Source organism: Crocodylus porosus, unplaced genomic scaffold (genome assembly GCF_001723895.1).
Source record: "Crocodylus porosus isolate Cpor-Errol unplaced genomic scaffold, CroPor_comp1, whole genome shotgun sequence".
NCBI classification, from domain to species: Eukaryota; Metazoa; Chordata; order Crocodylia; family Crocodylidae; genus Crocodylus; species Crocodylus porosus.
In genome coordinates this window covers 4,970,938-4,989,235 of record NW_017728934.1, presented here as the reverse complement: position 1 = coordinate 4,989,235, position 18,298 = coordinate 4,970,938, and the positions used below count along the sequence as shown (strand labels likewise).

The 18,298-nt window shown below is 53.6% G+C and overlaps 1 protein-coding gene across 2 annotated transcripts in view; it reads left to right on the top strand.

Annotated features, from left to right (window-relative positions):
- LOC109317598 (receptor-type tyrosine-protein phosphatase V-like) overlaps positions 1–18,298 on the top strand; it is a 72,837-nt gene that overhangs the window by 28,320 nt on the left and 26,219 nt on the right. For both annotated transcript variants that reach the window (XM_019546371.1, XM_019546370.1), the window contains 12 exons: positions 2,876–3,148; positions 4,031–4,297; positions 5,058–5,333; positions 6,714–6,983; positions 7,972–8,241; positions 9,028–9,300; positions 9,741–10,013; positions 10,520–10,789; positions 11,520–11,792; positions 13,563–13,835; positions 15,531–15,803; positions 17,528–17,800. In XM_019546371.1, coding sequence (XP_019401916.1) covers positions 2,876–3,148; positions 4,031–4,297; positions 5,058–5,333; positions 6,714–6,983; positions 7,972–8,241; positions 9,028–9,300; positions 9,741–10,013; positions 10,520–10,789; positions 11,520–11,792; positions 13,563–13,835; positions 15,531–15,803; positions 17,528–17,800 — 3,264 coding nt within the window. The remainder of the gene's footprint in view (positions 1–2,875; positions 3,149–4,030; positions 4,298–5,057; positions 5,334–6,713; positions 6,984–7,971; positions 8,242–9,027; positions 9,301–9,740; positions 10,014–10,519; positions 10,790–11,519; positions 11,793–13,562; positions 13,836–15,530; positions 15,804–17,527; positions 17,801–18,298) is intronic.

Sequence of the window (18,298 nt, the reverse complement as noted above, 5' to 3'; positions counted from 1 at the left end):
GAAGTCATCTTGGCAGCACTTTCTGCTCTCAGGACAAAAGGGATGTAATGTCAGGCCTGACTGGGACCCAGCCCCACAACAGGAGCAAGTGAATAGGGCGAAGTACAAGAAGGAGCTTCAGACTCAGAAGCGGGGCTTCCCTGGATTTTCCATTTGAACGGGTGAATGCCCAGTGTCCACACTGAATCTTGCCCCGGGCAAAGTGGAGCTGGTCCCATGGCAGCCAGTAGCCTCCCCCTGGGTTGTGTGTGATCAAAGTAGTAGGGAGGCCCTGACACAAAGCCTCTGTGCCACTGTGGTCAGGAGCCCGCTGACCCCAAGCAGCAGGGGTTTCTGGCGGTCCCTGTAGGTGCTGGGACCCTATGCTGGCTGACCTCCCACACTGGGATGAGGCTGCCCCTGCTGCCCACTTTTGTGTGTCGTGTTTGGACCCTGTTACTAGCAGTGGGACCAGTTGTCTGTGTGTGGGGGCACTGGCACCTCAGCTTCGGTGCGTTGGTGTCCTGCAGCACTGGCCGGTCCCTTTGGCCTCTGGGTCTCATCAGAAGTGGGTTCCCCCACCTGCCTCTCCTGTTCTAGCAGCACAGGACAGCCAAGCCCTGTTCGCTCAGCAGCCAGCAGAGAGTCCCAAGGCTCTGAGCCTGTGGCACATGCTGTGATCTGGCAGACAGCACCCTTAGGCTTGATTTCAGGCCAAATGAGCTCCACCTTCACTAACTGGCTGCTCTAACTGTTCCTGTGTGCAACTTGTATCTTCCTGGCTGAGAGTCAGTGACAGCTGAGTGAATGCTGGCTATGATCTTCATAGTTCCCAGGCAATTTACTTCCCCTGCCCCACTGCACTTTCACCCTGGGGTGGGGGTACTGTGGGACACCCATAATCCTCACACATAAGGGATACTGTTTGGGTGATGATGAAAGCTGTTGAGCTGAGGCAAGGTCCTCCTTGTTACTATTTGTATCGGGGTGCGGGTAAGAACTCCCTCACCAAGCAGGACCCTACAAGGAAAAGAAAAAAACCCTCCTCCGAGTAATGCAAGTGAAGTTGCCTGGACCCAGGAGGCATGCTGCACTGCCCATAGAAAACGCAAAGGGTACTCCACAGAGGTCAGTCATTCCCCTCTTGCTCAACAAGAATTGTATGCTCACCTGTGTGAAGTTATGGTCAGGCTACATCAGTTGTTCTCAGCCAGAGTGCTGTGGCACCTTGGGATGCCTGGAAGTCCTTTAAAGGGTGCCATGGGATGTCGTGCAATATTAGCACTGTTAGGTGTACAAATGTGGGTCACAAGATACAAGATAGACTGAGAGATTTCTGACCTGCTGTGGTCTTTCGGAGTATTTTGCAGCAAAAGAATCTCTCTATTACTCTTCTGTAGTCAAACAGTTAGTGAGTTAAGAGCCGGCATTTTCTGAGAGGTGCCTTGAGCCTAACGAGGGGTACCTTGAGTCTTTGAAGTGGTTGAGAGAACCCCATGGCTATAGCCACACAGAGAGGCCTTGACCTGCAGCATGTCTGCCAGTCTTTTAACATTTACAGGCCCCAGCAGCAAACCCAGTGCAGGTCACCCAGCACGATTCCTGGCCTCTGATTTATCTACGTTACCGGTCCATATGCACTCCTGGGACATAGAGAACTACATCTGGGGAAACAAAGGCACAGAGAAACAATGTGACTTGCCCAATATCACAGAGAAGCCTGTGGCAGAGGATTGAACCCAGGTCTCCTATATGCTAACCACTCTCAGGCTTCCTGGTTGGGTTAGGAATATGTTTTTTATTCATCCTTTCTTGCTGTGAATAGTCCATAATAGTTCTGGCAGCAGTTAGGCATCAGGGTCTTCTCAGCCAGCAGGAGTGAAAGCAGATAGTGAACAGAGCGTTCTTGGTCCATTCATGCCAAACATGCAGGGGGATGTGACCTTCTCCAGAGAACAATAAACAGTTAGAGACAGTCGTGCGCTGCAGAATTAAGGTCCAGAAGTTGAATACTACAATCACAGGAGCTATGCTGCCCTAGGGGGTTGGCCGGCCTGATATATTGGCTGTTTGTTTGTGCCTTTGGATTTTGGGTGTGGGTGCACATTCTGAACTCGGAGGCTTTGTGCTGAAACCACTGCTATTCTGCTTACTCCGGTCAGTGGGCTGCCCAGTTGACTGCATCTTGGAGAAGTGCAGCTGTTTCTTGTGTTCCGGTTCCCTTCAGAAGCTGTGCATGTCGTCAGCCAGTCTGGTTACTGCCCTAGAGAGCCTGTGACTGCGCTGGCTGCTGCTGCCTACAGCTTATGTCCCATGAGAGAACAACATGTTGCACAATACCAAATACATTCAAGGGGAACATTCATGCTGGAAAGTTTTGGGCCAGTCTCAGGAATATTAATGAACACAGTGAAATGCAAACAGGGAGAATATAAGAATGATGTCCTGCCAGTGAGCAGATTGTCTCCCACAGGCAGGAGAGAGAGCATCATCATTCAGGACATTTAAAACTAGACTGAAGCAGCCTAATAGCATATGGGGTAGAGAGCAACCTTGCCTCAGCCTTTGTGTATTTGAGTGGGGTGGTAAAGTCTGTGCTGATGCTAAAGTCTGTGCTCATTTGACCATTTGATTCATGTGTTGGTCTCTTCCCAAGGAATTCTCTTCGTAGACGGAGTGTGGGCCTTGTTAGAGATAGTGACAGGGCTGCATGGGGGATGCTACCCGCTGCAATCACAGTTTGTGATGTTAGCATGAAGCACTCTCCCAAAAGTGAAGATGGGTTCTGAGGGAGTGTGGGTGGGTGATGATGGGGCGGTCCGAGGTATTTTTTCAGTCACCTATGGATTTGAGGTGACATGCACCAACCTCCTTCCCCACGTGTTCTCTCTTCCAGGCCCACTAAGCCCAACCAATGTGTCCTTGAGCAGTGATGGGGACAATGGCTCCTTACAGGCTCAGTGGAGCTCCCCAGCTGGAAACAGAGACTTTTATCTGGTGACCTTGCAGCAGGAAGAGAGTAAAACCCCCACCAGGAATGTGTCTGTGGGAGGAGACAGCACTCGTATCACATTTCACAGTCTGAGCCCTGGGAAGCAGTACACCGTGCAGGTGACAGCAATGGCTGGCCCTTACAGAGCATCCTCCCAGAGTGCAGCCACCTGGACGCGTAAGTGAGCCTGAGTCCACCAGGCTGGCACACCTAGCCGACAGGCACCAGAGGGACAGGAAGACTCACTGCTGAAGGGCTGAGCCATTAGAGAAACCACATACAGGGATGGTTTTCAGGTCACTGTGGCTAAACCTCACCCACATATGAACCTGGGGTGGGAAGGCCAGAAGCAAGAGGTGCTGGAGAAATTGGGTGCGGGCTGTGCCCCCCTCAGCACTGGGCACACGGCTTGCCTGGGCACATTGTTGGTACTGGCATGACCACCTGGTGACCATGGAGGAACGAGGGTGTGAGACCAGAGTGCTGGTGTATGCCTGGGTCTTAGACATCTGACCTGGCTCCAGGTCCCAAAGGCAAACCAGGACCTGGGGCCTGGCTCACAGCCTCATGCCAGGTGAAGCAGCAGCCTCACACTCCATGTCCAGGTTTTGCCTAGCACAAACCTGATGGGCACCCTGCGTGGGACTGAATGGGCCAGGAAGACAGCCTTTTTCAATCCCCATTAGCCAGGATGAATAAGACTGTCTGTCTTCCAGCATTGCCCTTCCCCCAGCACTGAATTCCCTTTAACTGAGTGACAGGGGCCCATGTAGAAGACAGCCTCTGCCCCTTTCCACAGTCCTGTGCAAAAAGAGGCTGCCCTTTGTGTCCCAGAGTTTGATGTGGCCAGGAACCACCCTGCCCATGCGGTTTCCATTTAGGGGCAAGGGGATCTTCTCTGGCTTCTCTCAGTTTAGTCCCAGAATGCAGTGGTGAGGGGCTGCCTCATCCCCCTGGAATGCATGCGGGGAGGACCATGCCAGTATTCCTTGTGTGGGGAGCACCCTGGGTGCCCTCCTGCATGTGCAACTACAATGCCCGGCTCTTTATGCCTTGCAGAACCTGTAGCACCACCTGGTGCAAGGCTGTCCAGCCAGGGAAGCCCCTCTACCCTGCACGCTTGTTGGGAGGAGGCTACTGGATCAGGGTATAAGGTGGAGTTATACACCATGGAGCCCCACGCACTGGTGTTGAGCAGTTCTGTACAGAGAAGCATCACCAACCTTACCTACGAGGGACTGAACCCAGGGACCCAGTACACCCTTGTGATCAGGACGATAGCTGGGCTGCATGCCTCTCCACCCCTGCAGATCGCCAACTGGACATGTGAGTGCTTTTGCCCATGTGCTTATGGGGCTAACAGGGCTGGAGACAGCCTTAGCAAGAGGCCACGGACATACACAAGTGCCTAGTGCTTCCCATCTCCCCAGCCTCCCTTTGGGTGTTGTAGATCAGTGGTTGTATATCCCTGATGTTTCCTTTGCTGAACAGAACAGCAGAGAGATCAGAAGAGCTATGACGTTTGTGAAGCACATTAAGCGATGGGTTGGCATAACCCAGACAAGCACATCCAGTCAGACTGTGCAGCCATCTAGCTGGGCATCCAGCCTCCTGCTGTTGTTTCAGATCCTTTTGTGGTACTGGATCTGGCTGCATATGCACCTTGGCCAACACTTTTTCCTCCTGTACTGGGTTATGCCAGAGATTGCTTTCAGTCATCTCCCATCACCTGCCAACCAGCTCAGTGTTGGTCCATCCAACCTGCATCCCATCCACCAGGGATTCACTCTTAATGCTTCAGCACAAGGGGCTCTGTACTGCACCTGAACAGCAGCATGATGCTGTGCCTGAAGGGTTGGCAGTGACCTGGTAGATCCTAAGCAGGCCTCATGGGTGGAGCGTGTTTGTCTTGAGGTTATCAGGAGGGGGTCTCTGTTCTCCAAGGCCCTGCCCTCCATTGTGGGAGCAGAGTTCACTGTGGAGTGTGGTCTGAGCCTGGCATGTCTCAGGCCACAGCACAGGTCCACTCCATTTCTAATGCCTGGCTCCAGCTTTGAGTGTGACTCGAGTCCCTTTCCTCTCCCAGATCCATTGCCACCAGAAGAGCTGAGCCTCAACAACCATGGACACAGCACCTCATTGTACGCCTCCTGGAAAGGAGCTCCTGCTGTCAGCATCATTCACTACAGAGGTGTCCTTTTGGAAACCAAGTCTCAGGTACAGATCAGGAATGTGTCCCTGGAGAAAAGCTGGACTAATATCACCTTTGAGGAGCTGAGCCCTGGGCGTCAGTACACCCTGGAGGTGGCTGCTGTGGCTGGACCTTACACATCCCCAGTGTGCACAGCCATGGACTGGACATGTGAGTATGTGACATCTGCTGAGCTCAGAATAGTGTCTCCCAGCCTGGTGTTATCTGTTCATCTTGCTCTGCCCACATAGAAATGTGACAGTCCTGTGGTTAAATATCATGTTACAGTGATGGGTGCTTTGAGGTGCCTGGTGGTTGGATGTCTGAAGATGGGCGGACAGATGTGGAAAGGCGGACGGTGATGTGCACAAGTATATGCTGTGAGGATGGAGGAGGAAAAAATGATGACTGTGAGGGCCAAATTCAGGCTTGGTGCAAGCAGTTCAGAATCACATGAAGTATTGTGCAGTTAAACCAACCTCTGACAGTTATTTGACTCTCTTCCCTCTGGCCTCTTGTGTATCATGGACATCTGTGCAAAACGAGCGCCCATCCCTGCAGATAGCAGATTTTACACCCCTTTTGCCAAGGTTTCAGTGAGATCCAGGGTGTTGTTCTCCTCCGAAACCCACTCATGCTAAGTTTTTCTAGGTGTAGCAATTTGTGTTGTTGTGTGCTTAGTGCTTCTCTCCATGTGGCTAGAGTCTCTCCCACCCACTGGCATCATCCTATGGGTCTGTTTCACTGCAAATACATGTCCCCACTGGCCTTTGTGGATTTTCTTGCCATTGGGAGGGGACTAGCCTCGTCAGACAGGCTGTTTCACATACCACCAAGCAGTGACCTATGGTGGTCCTGCCTATGCCCTAGACACCTGCAGGGTACATGCCATGTCCTGCATGCCTTTGGCATGTGATACTCTCCATGCTTTCAATGCAAGGGACTCCCAGAAGGAGTTATAGGAGAACTGGGCTCCTGACAGTAAATATGGCCAAAACCTAGTAAGAGGCAGTGCCATTGCTGGTTCCTCGAGTGATATGGGTTTGGGGCTATGCATAACTGTTTGGTCTTAGTGTGGGCCTTGACCCAAGAATTTCTGCTTTCTGGCACAAGAGTTGCAGGGTCTAGCAGATCAGGCTGTCTGAGGTCAATGCAGCTCGTCAAGACTGGAGACGCTTACGCCTTTCTGTGGCTGAAATCTCAGTCTCCTTCCTCCACATGAGCATTTTAGAATGGAAACCACCTTTGATCTTTTACTGAGTTCTCTATGGAGCCCATCACTGTAATATCTGGATATCTCCCATACTGATTAATTCACCTTCCCATTTTACAGATGGGGAAACCAGGGCACAGCAAGGCTGGGTAGCACACTCATGCTCATATTGTAGTGGAAATGGGAATAAGTGCTACATCTCCCGACTCCACCAGCCTGTGCCCAAAGCACAAGCCCCTCCCTTCTTGTCTCAATAGTGACACTGCATCAGCCCCGCTCACTCCCCTGCTGCTTGTTCTCTGTGTCCCGTGGCAACTTGGACATCTCTTTCCTTTCAGACCCTTTGGCTCCATCTGACGTGACTCTGACCAGTAAAAAACATTCCTTTGGTCTCTCTGCCTTTTGGGACAAGGCTTCTGGTGACAGGGACCAGTTCCTACTCCGGCTGTACAGCAGGGAGCACCCAGTGCAAAGGAACATCTCAGTTGGGCCAGACACCCAGAACTTCACTTTCCTAGGGCTTCTTCCTGGAACTCAGTATTTCCTAGAGGTGACAGCACTGGCAGGGCCTTACAGCGCCTCATCACAGCCTGCAACCGAGTGGACATGTGAGTATGGCCACAGCCTATGGAGGCGGCAGGACAGGGCTCCTGATTGTTTTATGCACAGAGCTCTGTGCAATAATAAAGGGACTCCATTTGGACTCCAACAACTTGGATCTTTATTTTAAGTGCACTGTATTCAGTGCTGCTGCTCACAGCCATGAGGTGCACTGTGTGCTCAGTGCTCTTGTGAAATTCCCCAAGCACATGGTGCTTCCTGGAAACTTCCTGAAGTTGCCCTGCAGATCATCTCCCCTACAACTCTTGTTCCAGCTGATGTTGCCTGTGGTACCAGAGACACTGTGCTGGCAGGGTTTGCAATACCATAAAGGCTGCTATGCCAAAGCACTCAGCTGTGGGGACATTCCCTGGGAGCTGTGAGAATTCAGCACATGGGAATCAGGTCTTGATGGCAGCCTGTGGGTTTAGGCCCTAAATTGGCCTCCATGCCCTGGAGCAGCTTTGAGGGCCCTGCTTTCCAGTTGAAGCTTCCACATGTGGAGCTGGAGCTAGAGCTGGAACTGAGAAATTCAGGTTTGAACACAGACTCACACCATTGTAAGCAGGAAGAGTGCAGAGGTCACAAGAGGAAAGGCTGTGAGATCTGCCTAGCTGTGAGGGGCAGGCAATCCCCACGGTCTGGGCCTGTCTCTGCGCTGGTGGACTCTGTAACAGTACCAGCCCTGTCCTGTACTGGAGAGACGTGTGGTGCCTTGGAGTGTCATACCAACACATGCTCTGTCTTCATTAGCTAGTGAAACGCTGGTAAAGAGTGCTCTGTGTCCCCATCTAGCATCTGCTTCAGTAAATGCTTTGCAGCCTACCGCTATTGCCAGCTAATGGTTCCTGACCCTTATATCTGAGGCATGTGGTGAGGACAGGAAAGGATCTATTTATAGCTGAGGACTTATCGGTGTTTGAGTTGTGTCGGTGGACTGGCTGCTTCCTTCCCCATCCTATTCTAACACATCTCTCTGGCTTCACTCCACCCCAGACCCTTTGTCACTGGCTAACGTGAGTGTACGCCAAGGCCAGAGCCCCCAGGAGCTGCGTGTGAGCTGGATGGAGTCAGGTGGGGGCAGAGACCACTGGGTGCAGCTCTATGCTGATGAATCGCTGTCCATCATCAGGAATGTGTCTGTGCCACGTGGTGTCACCCATGTGGATCTGGATGGTCTTGTGCCCGGGGCGCGGTATCGCGTGGAGATCATTTCTCAGGCCGGACCCCACCGCACCTCTTCCCAGACGGCCATCGGCTACACAGGTACGGGACTCCTGCTCGGCACCACTGAGGTTATTCCCCAATAGCAGCCTCAGCAACGGCTTGGGAGGGGAAGAAAAATAGCAGCTGCTGCAGCACCTGTCCTACTACCTCCACTGCCCAGGGTGTACAAGCACCCTGTTATGCCCCTCTTCCTTTCCCAAGGCAGGCAGGCTCAGGCTGCCCTTCTTTATAGGCCTGAAGGAGGGCAGAAACTCAAGGGTCTCAGCCCAGACTCTGATCTCAACCTTGCAGGGAGTTCTTGTGGACAAATGAAGTACTCTTGAGTGCCATTCACCCTGAATGCAGGGCTCAGGGCAGCCTCAGCCTTGTGCCCCACGAGTGCCGCCTGGTGGCAGGTTGTGCATCATGGTGCGGCAGTCTCTGAAGCAAGGTGAAACAGCAGCTGTGCACCGAGGGCTCAGGGACTCGCTGGGCTGAGATCTAGGAGCTGACGTGGTGGCAGCCCACAACCACGATGTGGGTGGGAGGGAGTGGGGAGTGGTGTTCTGCAGACTGGGAGCCCTGGTCCTCCCTGCCCTCACCCCTATCAGATGTGTACCAGCACCCTGGAGAACAGGAGCTCAGGCTGCCTGTGCATCATTACTGTGCAGCACCTTGAAAGAGAGGCAAGAGCTGCGATCGGGAGAATGATCTGCTTCTTCCTTCAGGCTGAGCTGAGGACACAGAGTGCTGGTGCTGCTGCGTGAGCTCCAGGCAGGCCCTCTCCTCCCGTGGCATCCTCCAGTCTATCACTGCTAACATGAGAGTGCCATTTCTCTCTTCTAGCTCCACTGATGCCTCTCCACCCACTGGTAACCAATGGCGGCAGCACCTCGGCTCTGGCTGTGCATTGGGAAGCTCCTTCTGGGCAGAGAGATGGATACCTGGTGAACGTGTATGAGGAGGGCTCCTCGGCCGCAGGGAGACATGTGGCTGCAGGGAAGAACAGCACCAGTGTCACTGTGATGGGGCTAGCACCAGGATCTTGCTACCACGTTGAACTCTGGGCAGTGGCCGGAGCCTACAGCTCTGACCTCCAGAAAGTCACTGGCTGCACAGGTGAGTGCTCTGGCTGTGCTCTCCCAGGTCTCTAAGGCCAAGCAGGGTCAGTTAGGGTTTGATGGGAAAACTGCCTGGAGCACCATAGTGGCAAGAGAGAGGGGAGGTGCTGGTGGTGTGCCAGCACCATCCTGCCACAAGTGCCATGTTTCAGAGGAGACCTGAAATCACCAAAGACCCTGGCACACCTCATATGTAGAGAGCTGGGATCCTGGTCCGACTTCTGTGGGACAGCGGCTCTCTGCTTCCTGCAATCAGCCTGCACCTTCAGTTGGACACAGGCCCCTTCTTTGCTTCTTGACCTGTTGCTGTTGGGCTTTACAGGGGTAACAGCCCTGCCTCAGCAGCAGCCCCATGTGCTCCAGGCCAGTAGTAGGACTTTGCTTTCCCTTGCTGTTCCCCTTGTTCTGACTCATCTCACCTCTGCCTTTCTCCTGCAGTTCCTGCTGCTCCGCTGAACGTGAGCCTCACCAATGCAGGCAGCTCTTCAGTGCTGCATGCTGCCTGGGCTGAGCCTCCTGGGGGCCGGGACTACTACAGGGTTATTCTATACAGCCTGGCATCCCAGACCACAGAGCGAACTCAGTCCTTGGGGCCTGGTGCCCAGAACATCACCTGGACACACTTGGCTGCGGGAAGCAAGTTCGCTGTGCAGGTCACTGCTGTCAAAGGCCTGTATGAATCCTCCTCTCCTAACATCACCCAATGGACCTGTGAGTACAAGGGACATGGAAAGAGTCCCTGATGATAACCCATCACCCCTGTTGCCCTCTGCCCTGGGGAACAGCCCCAATCTGTCCCTGTTCCCTTCTGACCTCCAGAGACTTGCTCCTTGGCCCACCTTTGCCCAGCACTTCTGGCATTCTAGGCCCCTGCCTCTGCTATCCTGGGAGCCAACTCCATCCCATGCTGATTTCTTTGACCCAAGGACAAGTGCAGAGGCCCCTGGCAGGCCATCTCCTGCCCCTGCTTCAGGCCACAGGATTGCTGGCCTCAGTCCTGCATGCACCAGTGTCCTCTTAGAGCTGTCCCATGCCCAGCACCAGCCCTCTCTAGTGCCCTTGCTGCTCGCTGTTCTCAGGCAAACACCTATGTGCTGCAGCAGAGGGGCTGGAAAGGAGCTGGCCAGATGCTCTGGTTGCCTGTTAAACTATGGCAGAAACCAGCTCTTCTACCAGCCAGGACTGAATGCGTTTCCCCTTTTGTCCTTGTTTTCTAGACCCCCTGGCCCCTGCTAACCTCACCCTGGCCAGCCCCTCTGCTTTTACCCTGCAGGCCTCCTGGACAGGGGCAGAGCAGGGAGGTGAGGGCTACACCGTGGAGCTATATGAAACCTCCTCTGGCAGCCTTGCCAGCCAGGTCTCACTTGGCTGGGGTGCACGGAACCACACCTTCTGGAGCCTGAGCCCAGGCACCCGTTACAGCATGAGAGTGAGTGCTGCAGCGGGGCCCTATCATGCCATTGCCCCCAACCTCACCCACTGGACACGTGAGTACCACCCTCTGCTGCAGCTGCCTGCCCTGGTGGCAAGGGCTCTGCAAGATGGAGACCCACCTTGCAGAGCCGTGTCCCACTAGCCATCTGTGTCTCTCCATGGACAGGCATCCTAGGTCCCATCCTGCCTGCCAAGCCTACCCTGTCTGTCCACCTGCATTCAGGACACAAGGGATGCCGGTCCTGCTGGGAGCATTTCTGAGTACAGGATGGGGCACTCCACCCCCACACAGGGAGCCAGACATGGTAATCCCTCTCCCAAGCCAGCAGTCAGGCCATTCTGATCCCAGCCAGCTGGATTCCCCTCCCACATCTTTCATTCACACACCCCTAGATCCAGCTCAGTCCCTGCTAGGCCACCTGGTGTGGTCATATCTCTCACACCTTGGGCACCTCCAAGAGTAGCCACTGAAGAGGGGAGCCAGGAGGATAGCCTGTTTGGTGAATGGAGAGCGTAGGAAGGAGTGGGACGGATGGCAGAGTCCCAGCAGGGGAGCTGGCTGCAAGCAAAGTGCTGGGGAGTGCCATGACAGAATCAGACTCTCAGCCTTGTCTAGTACTGCCGTCCCTCTGCTGCACCAACAGAGCTGGTGCTGCTGGGCCTGCTGCCCACAGCCCAAGGCAGTTGTGCCCAGGTCTTTCCCAGCACCTGTGCTCTGGCCAGGCTGCAGAGTGTTTCATAGCTGGAGATGCTGCATCCTGAAGCGCTGGCTTCCCTCCTTAGGTCCTCTGGCCCCACCGGCTGTGCACCTGGTGAATGAAGGGCACCCTGACAGGCTGAGTGCATCATGGGGAGCAGTGGCAGGGAGCCAAGACAGCTACACACTAATCCTGTACCATGCGGGATCAGGCACCGTGGTTGCAAGGACCTCTCTTGGGAAAGATGTCCACAACTTCACCTTTGAGGATCTGGCCCCAGGACATGAGTACTTGCTGGAGGTTGTCTCCACAGCTGGACCCTATTGGGCATCAGCTGCCAACGTCAGCAATTGGACCTGTGAGTGCTGCAATTAGATTTCCCTTTTGGGATGTGCAAAGAGGAGGCTGCGGCAGAAGGGAGATTGAAGACCCTGGCAGTGGTGGGTGGTGATTGGCACGTGCAGGAGCTCAGACACTGCTAATAGGGGAGGACAACAGGTTGCACCCCTCCCACTGGCATGTTCGCAGAAAAAGGTAGCCAGGCACAGCCACACAGATGTACATGGCATGGATATGCTTCTACCACGCACACAGGGCTCCAAAGCAATGCCCTTGCACATAAGTACATACATGTGGGCAGAGTACTCATGCACTTCATCACAGTGACATGTATACCCTGACATCAGCATATGCACACCCCGACGGGGGCACATTCAGACATGCCCGTCCACACCCGTGCGAAGGACAGAGTTAATGTGCATGCTTGTGAATGGGATCTTGGAACTTCCCACCTAAAGAAGCATGGGGAGGGAAGAGGCCATTGGTTCAGGATCCTTCTGGTTGGGATCTGGTGACCTTGGGACTGGCTCAGCTGCAACACGCTCAGTAGCCTGGGGCACAGCTGGAGTTGGCCTCGCTGACACCAGCTTGCCATGCGGGCTCTAGGAGGGACACAGATGAGTGCGTAGGAGCAGAAGGATCTAGGAGCACTTGCACTTCAGATCCATCTCAGCAGCTCCCCACAGGCACCAGCATGTGGATGGAGTCCCAGGAGTGGACTTAGGAGTAGAGGTGGATGTCATTTTCTTGAACTTTAGCAAGGCCTTCAATGCGGTATCTCATCCTATTCTCATAAATAAATTAGGAGGCTATGACATAGATGTTTACACGGTCTGGTGGGTGGCAAATTGGCTTAGTGGTCACACCCAGAGAGTGGTAGTAGGTGGGTTGATATCAACCTGGAAGGATGTGGGTAGTGGGGTCCTACAGGGTTTGGTCATTGGACCTGTGCTCTTCAATATCTTCATCAGTGACTTGGATGTGGGTGTGAAGTGTACTCTGTCCAAGTTTGCAGATGGTACTACATTGTGGGGTGAAGCGCACACTCTGGAGGGTAGGGAACAATTGCAGGCAGACCTGGACAGGTTAGAAAAGTGGGCAGTACACAATAGGATGCAGTACAACAAGGACAAGTGCAGAGTGCTGCACCTAGGGCGCAAAGTATCCAGCACACCCACAGGGTGGGAAGTGACCCTCTCAGCAGCACAGAAGCGGAAAGGGATCTCGGAGTCATAGTGGACTCCAAGGGATCGGAGACGCTCTGTTCACCAGGGCGCCTCTTGGGGTAACAAGGAACAATGGTCACAAACTGACAGAGAGCAGATTTAGGCTAGATATCAGGAAAAAACTTCTTCATGGTAAGGGTGGCCAAAGTATGGAATGGGTTTCCAAGGGAGGTGGTGTTCTCCCATACCTTGGGGGTCTTTAGGAGAAGGCTGGACAGGCATCTGGCTGGGTCATGTGACCCCAGCACTCTTTCCTGCCCAGGCAAGGGGTCGGACTCGATGTTGTGTTGAGGTCCCTTCCAACCCTAACATCTATGACTGGGGAAAACGCATGCATCAGGGGAAGGGACTCTGACGTGGCATGAGGGGCTGGCAGCAGTGTATGAGGGTGGGCCAGGAGGGAGAAGCAATGTGTGATGGGAAGGAGTGGGGAGGGAGTCAGGATGAGTGTGACAAGGTAACTGTGAGCTTATCTGCCTGGACAGCCAAAGCACTGACATGCAGCACCCCACGCAGGCTGACATTGCCTCCACTCCTTAATGTGCTGTCTTCTGATCTCTCAGGCCCTCTGGCCCCACCGTCCCTGCGCCTAGTGAATGAGGGGCAGCCCGACAGGCTGAGTGCATCCTGGGAAGCTGCAGCAGGGAGCCGAGACAGCTACATGCTAACCCTGTACCATGCGGGATCAGGCACCGTGGTGGCAAATGTCTCCCTTGGGAAAGATGCCCACAACTTCACCTTTGTGGGCTTGACCCCAGGACACAGGTACATCCTGGAAGCAGTCTCCAAGGCTGGGCCCTGCTTGACGCCCGCGAGGAACATCAGTGACTGGACATGTGAGTAGCGCAAAGCATCCAGGAGGTCACAGCCCAAGGAGCCAATTAAAGCAGGCTCACCGTTCCTCACTCCAACCCCAATGGCTCACTCGGGTATTGATCCCCCAGGAAGGGGCTGAGCTCCTGTGTCAGCAGAATTGATGTGCTTTGGCTTTGGCTTTGGCAGGCGGGAGGGTGCAGGCAAGGGAGGTGAACCTATAAGTACTGGCCAAGCACTCAGCAGGATTCAGGCAGACTAAGCTCATAGCCTTCCCACTGTAGGATGGCAGCTGGGACATTGCATCCATGGCTTGTCTATACCACGAGGCAATTGGTCTTGGCAGGGGGGCTTGAACACATAATGCCCACACTCTGCCCACCTGCACCTGCTGGTACACTCCAACCTGGAAGCACCAGTGAGGCCCATTCTGGTAGCTGCTCTTAAGCCTGCCAGAGAGAGCAATCGAGAGTGGCTTCTGGGAATGAGTCTGAAGCAGCCTCACTAATGTACTAGATTTGGAGCACGGCAGCAAACTCAGGTGGGTGCACTCTTGCCCCTGGGCACTGGGACCTACTGCAGCTGCAGTGCAGACAAGATCTAGGCGGAGAGAGGTAGACAGACACCTTGTTCTGAAGTCAAGTAGGAGGCAGGGTAGATTTGCCGCTTATAGACTAACTAAAGTAAGTGTGTGCCTGTAAGTGGGCAGGACTGGTATAAAGTGAACCTGTGCTCTGGCAATCAGGCCTGTAATTACAGTGCTGTGACTTTCTTTCCATCAAATCACAAGCTAATGTTTTTCTAATTGCTGCCTGTCTCGCTGCTGGCAGCCGGAGAGATGACCTAAGTCCTTCAGGTTTGTGTATACACCTGTAATACACCTGATGATACAGCATGTAATGCTTACCTGATGGCCACTTTGGGGGGGGTGCAGTTGAGCTAGTAGGAAAATGTTTTCTGTGGCAACTCCATTTGCCTCTTCAAGGAGCTCTGTTAGCATGAGTTGATATCAGAGGCACTGTAAGTCCTTGGCCAGCCTCCTGCAGCCCCTTGAGTTCACAGGAGTGATGGTGCAGACCCAGAGCACCTAGATGATTTCTTTTTGTTGGAGCTTCTCAGGGATTTTGCGTGTAGTTTAGCATCACTTTTACAGGAAATGTGCCTTGTTAGTCAGATACGTTGATCCCAGGCATCATGCCACAAGTTGGGCAGGCTGCAGGTGTGGGGTGAGTTGCATCCCCAAAGGGACTTTTCAAGATGAGAGGGGAGCAGGCTAGTGTGTCGCTCATGCTGATGTATTTTGCTGGAGCTCCTGCCAGGGTGGCACAGCTCCTGCTGTCCCCACCCACAGGCCTTGGCCAACAGACTCACACTAGCCCAGATCCACCTGCAGAACCAGCCATGAACACCTGAAAACTTTCCCCATTGGCCCAAACATATCTGATGCACAGGTTCCCCTTGGCAGGTGGAGGCACTTCACTTCCACACCTATTACCGAGCTCATCTCAGGGCAGGATTTCAGAGTACTTGGCACCAGGAAGAAAAACAATGGGAACTGCCAGCCAACCTGCATCCTAGGAGCATGGCCCTGCCTTCCCTGGATGCCGGCAAGGGAGGGGACAGAGTGTGCTAGCTGATGGTAATGCATCCAAGTGGGGGATGCTCTAGACCTTTGCTGCTACATGCAGCTTCCATCTTTTCTCTTGGTGTTTCTTTAGACCCGCTGCCACCCCTTAATGTGTACGTGACAAACCAGGGGCACCCTGACAGGCTGACGGCATCATGGGGTGCAGCTGCTGGAGAACGAGATGGCTACCTGCTCACCCTGTACCATGCGGGCTCAGGTTTTGTGGCAGCCAATGCTTCTGTTGGGAGAGATGCCAGCAAGTTCACCTTCTCACACCTGGCTCCAGGGCACAAGTATTTGCTAGAGGTGGTCTCTATGGCTGGGCCATACGTAGCATCAGCAGACAACATCAGTGACTGGACAAGTGAGTGGCGTGCTGTGCTTCGCTCAATGCCAGGGAGTGGCAGAGCATTGTGTACACATGGTACACGTGGTGGGAAAGCTGCAGTGCAGTGGTGGGGGGTTACCACAGGGCACAGGGAAGGGGGTAGAGGCTAGAGCTGCTCTCTGACAGCTCATGACCTGCAGGCACTGACTCTACACTCCTTGGAGGCAGAGCCATCAAGATGGAGTCATGAATGGTTGGCTTGTGTGATGCCCTAATGCACCCACCTGTAGGAAAGTAGGGAAGCCAAGGTCAGTGTCCCGGGACAGGTTTTCTATCCTCCCTGTCTCGCACAGGTGGCCATTCACCTTTAGGCACTTGGGCTGTTCATAGCAAAGACTGTTGCACAGAAAAGGGAATCCCCCAAGCCGTTGCTCCTGTCCATTCAGGGGCATGGCCTTGTAGCCACAGGATGCAGCCACAGCAGCGCTCTGCCTCCAGTGTCCTCTCTGGGACTCAGCTCCTTTGGGCACTCTTGGAATTTATGATTCAGGGTGTAAACAAGTGGGCTTGCCCTGTTAGAGGCAATGTGGAAAGGCAAAACCGGTGCTGCTTGCCCACAGTAGGCATTTTGGTCTGCACAGCCCTGTGGCACCAAGGCTGCCACTGTGGAAGCCTTTAAGTTGCTGGTACAGTGGCAGAGGAGGATGGTTCCCTACATGTCGACTCCCACAGACTCCACTGGGTGCTGGAAGTGCCTGGGTGCTGGCCTCAGGCAGAAGATCACTGATTTGCAGGAAGGAGGGACCTGCCCTTCTTTTAGAAAGAGAGAAGCTCCCACGCCAGATCAGACCTTGGGCTCAGCTAGCCAAGCTTCATTTCCAGGAGTGCCCAGAGCAAGATGTTTCAGAGGGAGCTGTGAGACTCACCTGGGATAGTCTGTCCTTCTGATAGTCCCACTTGACATGTAATAGTTAGAGAACAGCTCAAGTTCTGGGCATGAATTTTAACATCCCTTCCAAAACCTGTGTTATGCTGAAAGTTGGTAGCTGTGCCAGCTGCCGCTCCCTCTTCATGACAGAAAAGACAAAAGTTTTGTCACTTCATGATAAAAACAGCCTCAGTGCTAATGAAAAGCAGTTTAGACTTTCAGTGAATTCGTAAAGTTGTAATGATGTGATTTTATATACCCAAGCCCTTGTTTTCCACAGTAGCCTAAGGTTAGATTCCTCACCCTAGATGTTGGTTAATCTTCAAGAGCTCCTAAGGGAGTCAGGCACATAAAACTCATAAGCTGCAAACATCAAAGCCTGATGGACGAGTACAGTCCAGGCAGAATATTCCAGGTCTCCCACGTGCACAGTATCCACACTGGAAGGCAATGCTGGTTGCAAGTGTAGCAGGGGCTATTTGCTTATCTGTGCTGGGTTTGTTCTCACACAAGTAACCCCAGGCTTGTCTCTCTCGGCAGAGACAAAAGTTTTCAGATGACACTTCTTAATAGGGACAATTGTTTATGGAAAATCTGGGAATATACCACCAATTAGAAAATGAATTAAGGAGACAAGTACAAAACCTCCCTGGGGCAATTCAAGATTGAGAAGAAAGAAAAAACCCTAGTGTAGCAGAAATAAAAGGGTGGATTTAAATGAAAAATAGCATGGTTATTCCCTATCACTCTCCTGGATTTTCTGTAGGGGGTTGGGATGGTGCAGCTTGCCTGAGACCTGACTTTTTCCTTTGCCTTTTTTTTTATAACACAGCCCCCTTAGTCCCAGCGGATCTCTCTGCGGTGACTGGGGAGAATCGCACACTGCTGTCCGTGTCATGGGGACCCTCCTCCAGCCAGCAGGACTACTGCCAGCTATGGCTGCGTGAACCTGGGAACAGCACACTCCCACGACAGCACACCCTGGCCCGGGGGCAGGTCCAGCATGTGTTCTGGGGGCTGGTCCCGGGCAGAAATTACTCGGTTTCCTTGAGCTGCGTGGCCGGGCCATATTGGAACAGCACAGGAACCTTGGCAGTGCCAGTAGGTGGGTGTGGGCTTCCACGAGGCAGGAGTTGGCAGGTGCTAGAAATTAACGCCCGTCTGCAGAGCAGGGGCTGAAACACATGGGGATGTAGTGACTGCAGGCTCCCAGTCAGCTGTCATGGGGTGAGTGATGCCGTCTTGCTTCCAGTGGGGGGCTCTCCTGCCGGAAGACAGGGCAGGAGCCTGAGGAGGACTGAAGTTTCATAGTTAGTAGGGTCGGAAGGGACCTGAGCAGATCATTGAGTCCGACCCCCTGTCATGGCAGGAAAAAGTACTGGGGTCAAACGACCCTGGCCAGGTGTTCACCCAGCCTCCTCTTAAACACCCTCAGGGTAGGAGCCAACACCACTTTGCTTGGAAGTTGGTTCCAGACCCTAGCCGTCCTGACCGTGAAGTCGCGCCTCCTGATATCTAGTCTGAATCTACCCTCTGCCAGCTTGTGACCGTTATTCCTGGTCACTCCTGGCGGTGCTCGGGGGAACAGGGACTCCCCCAATGC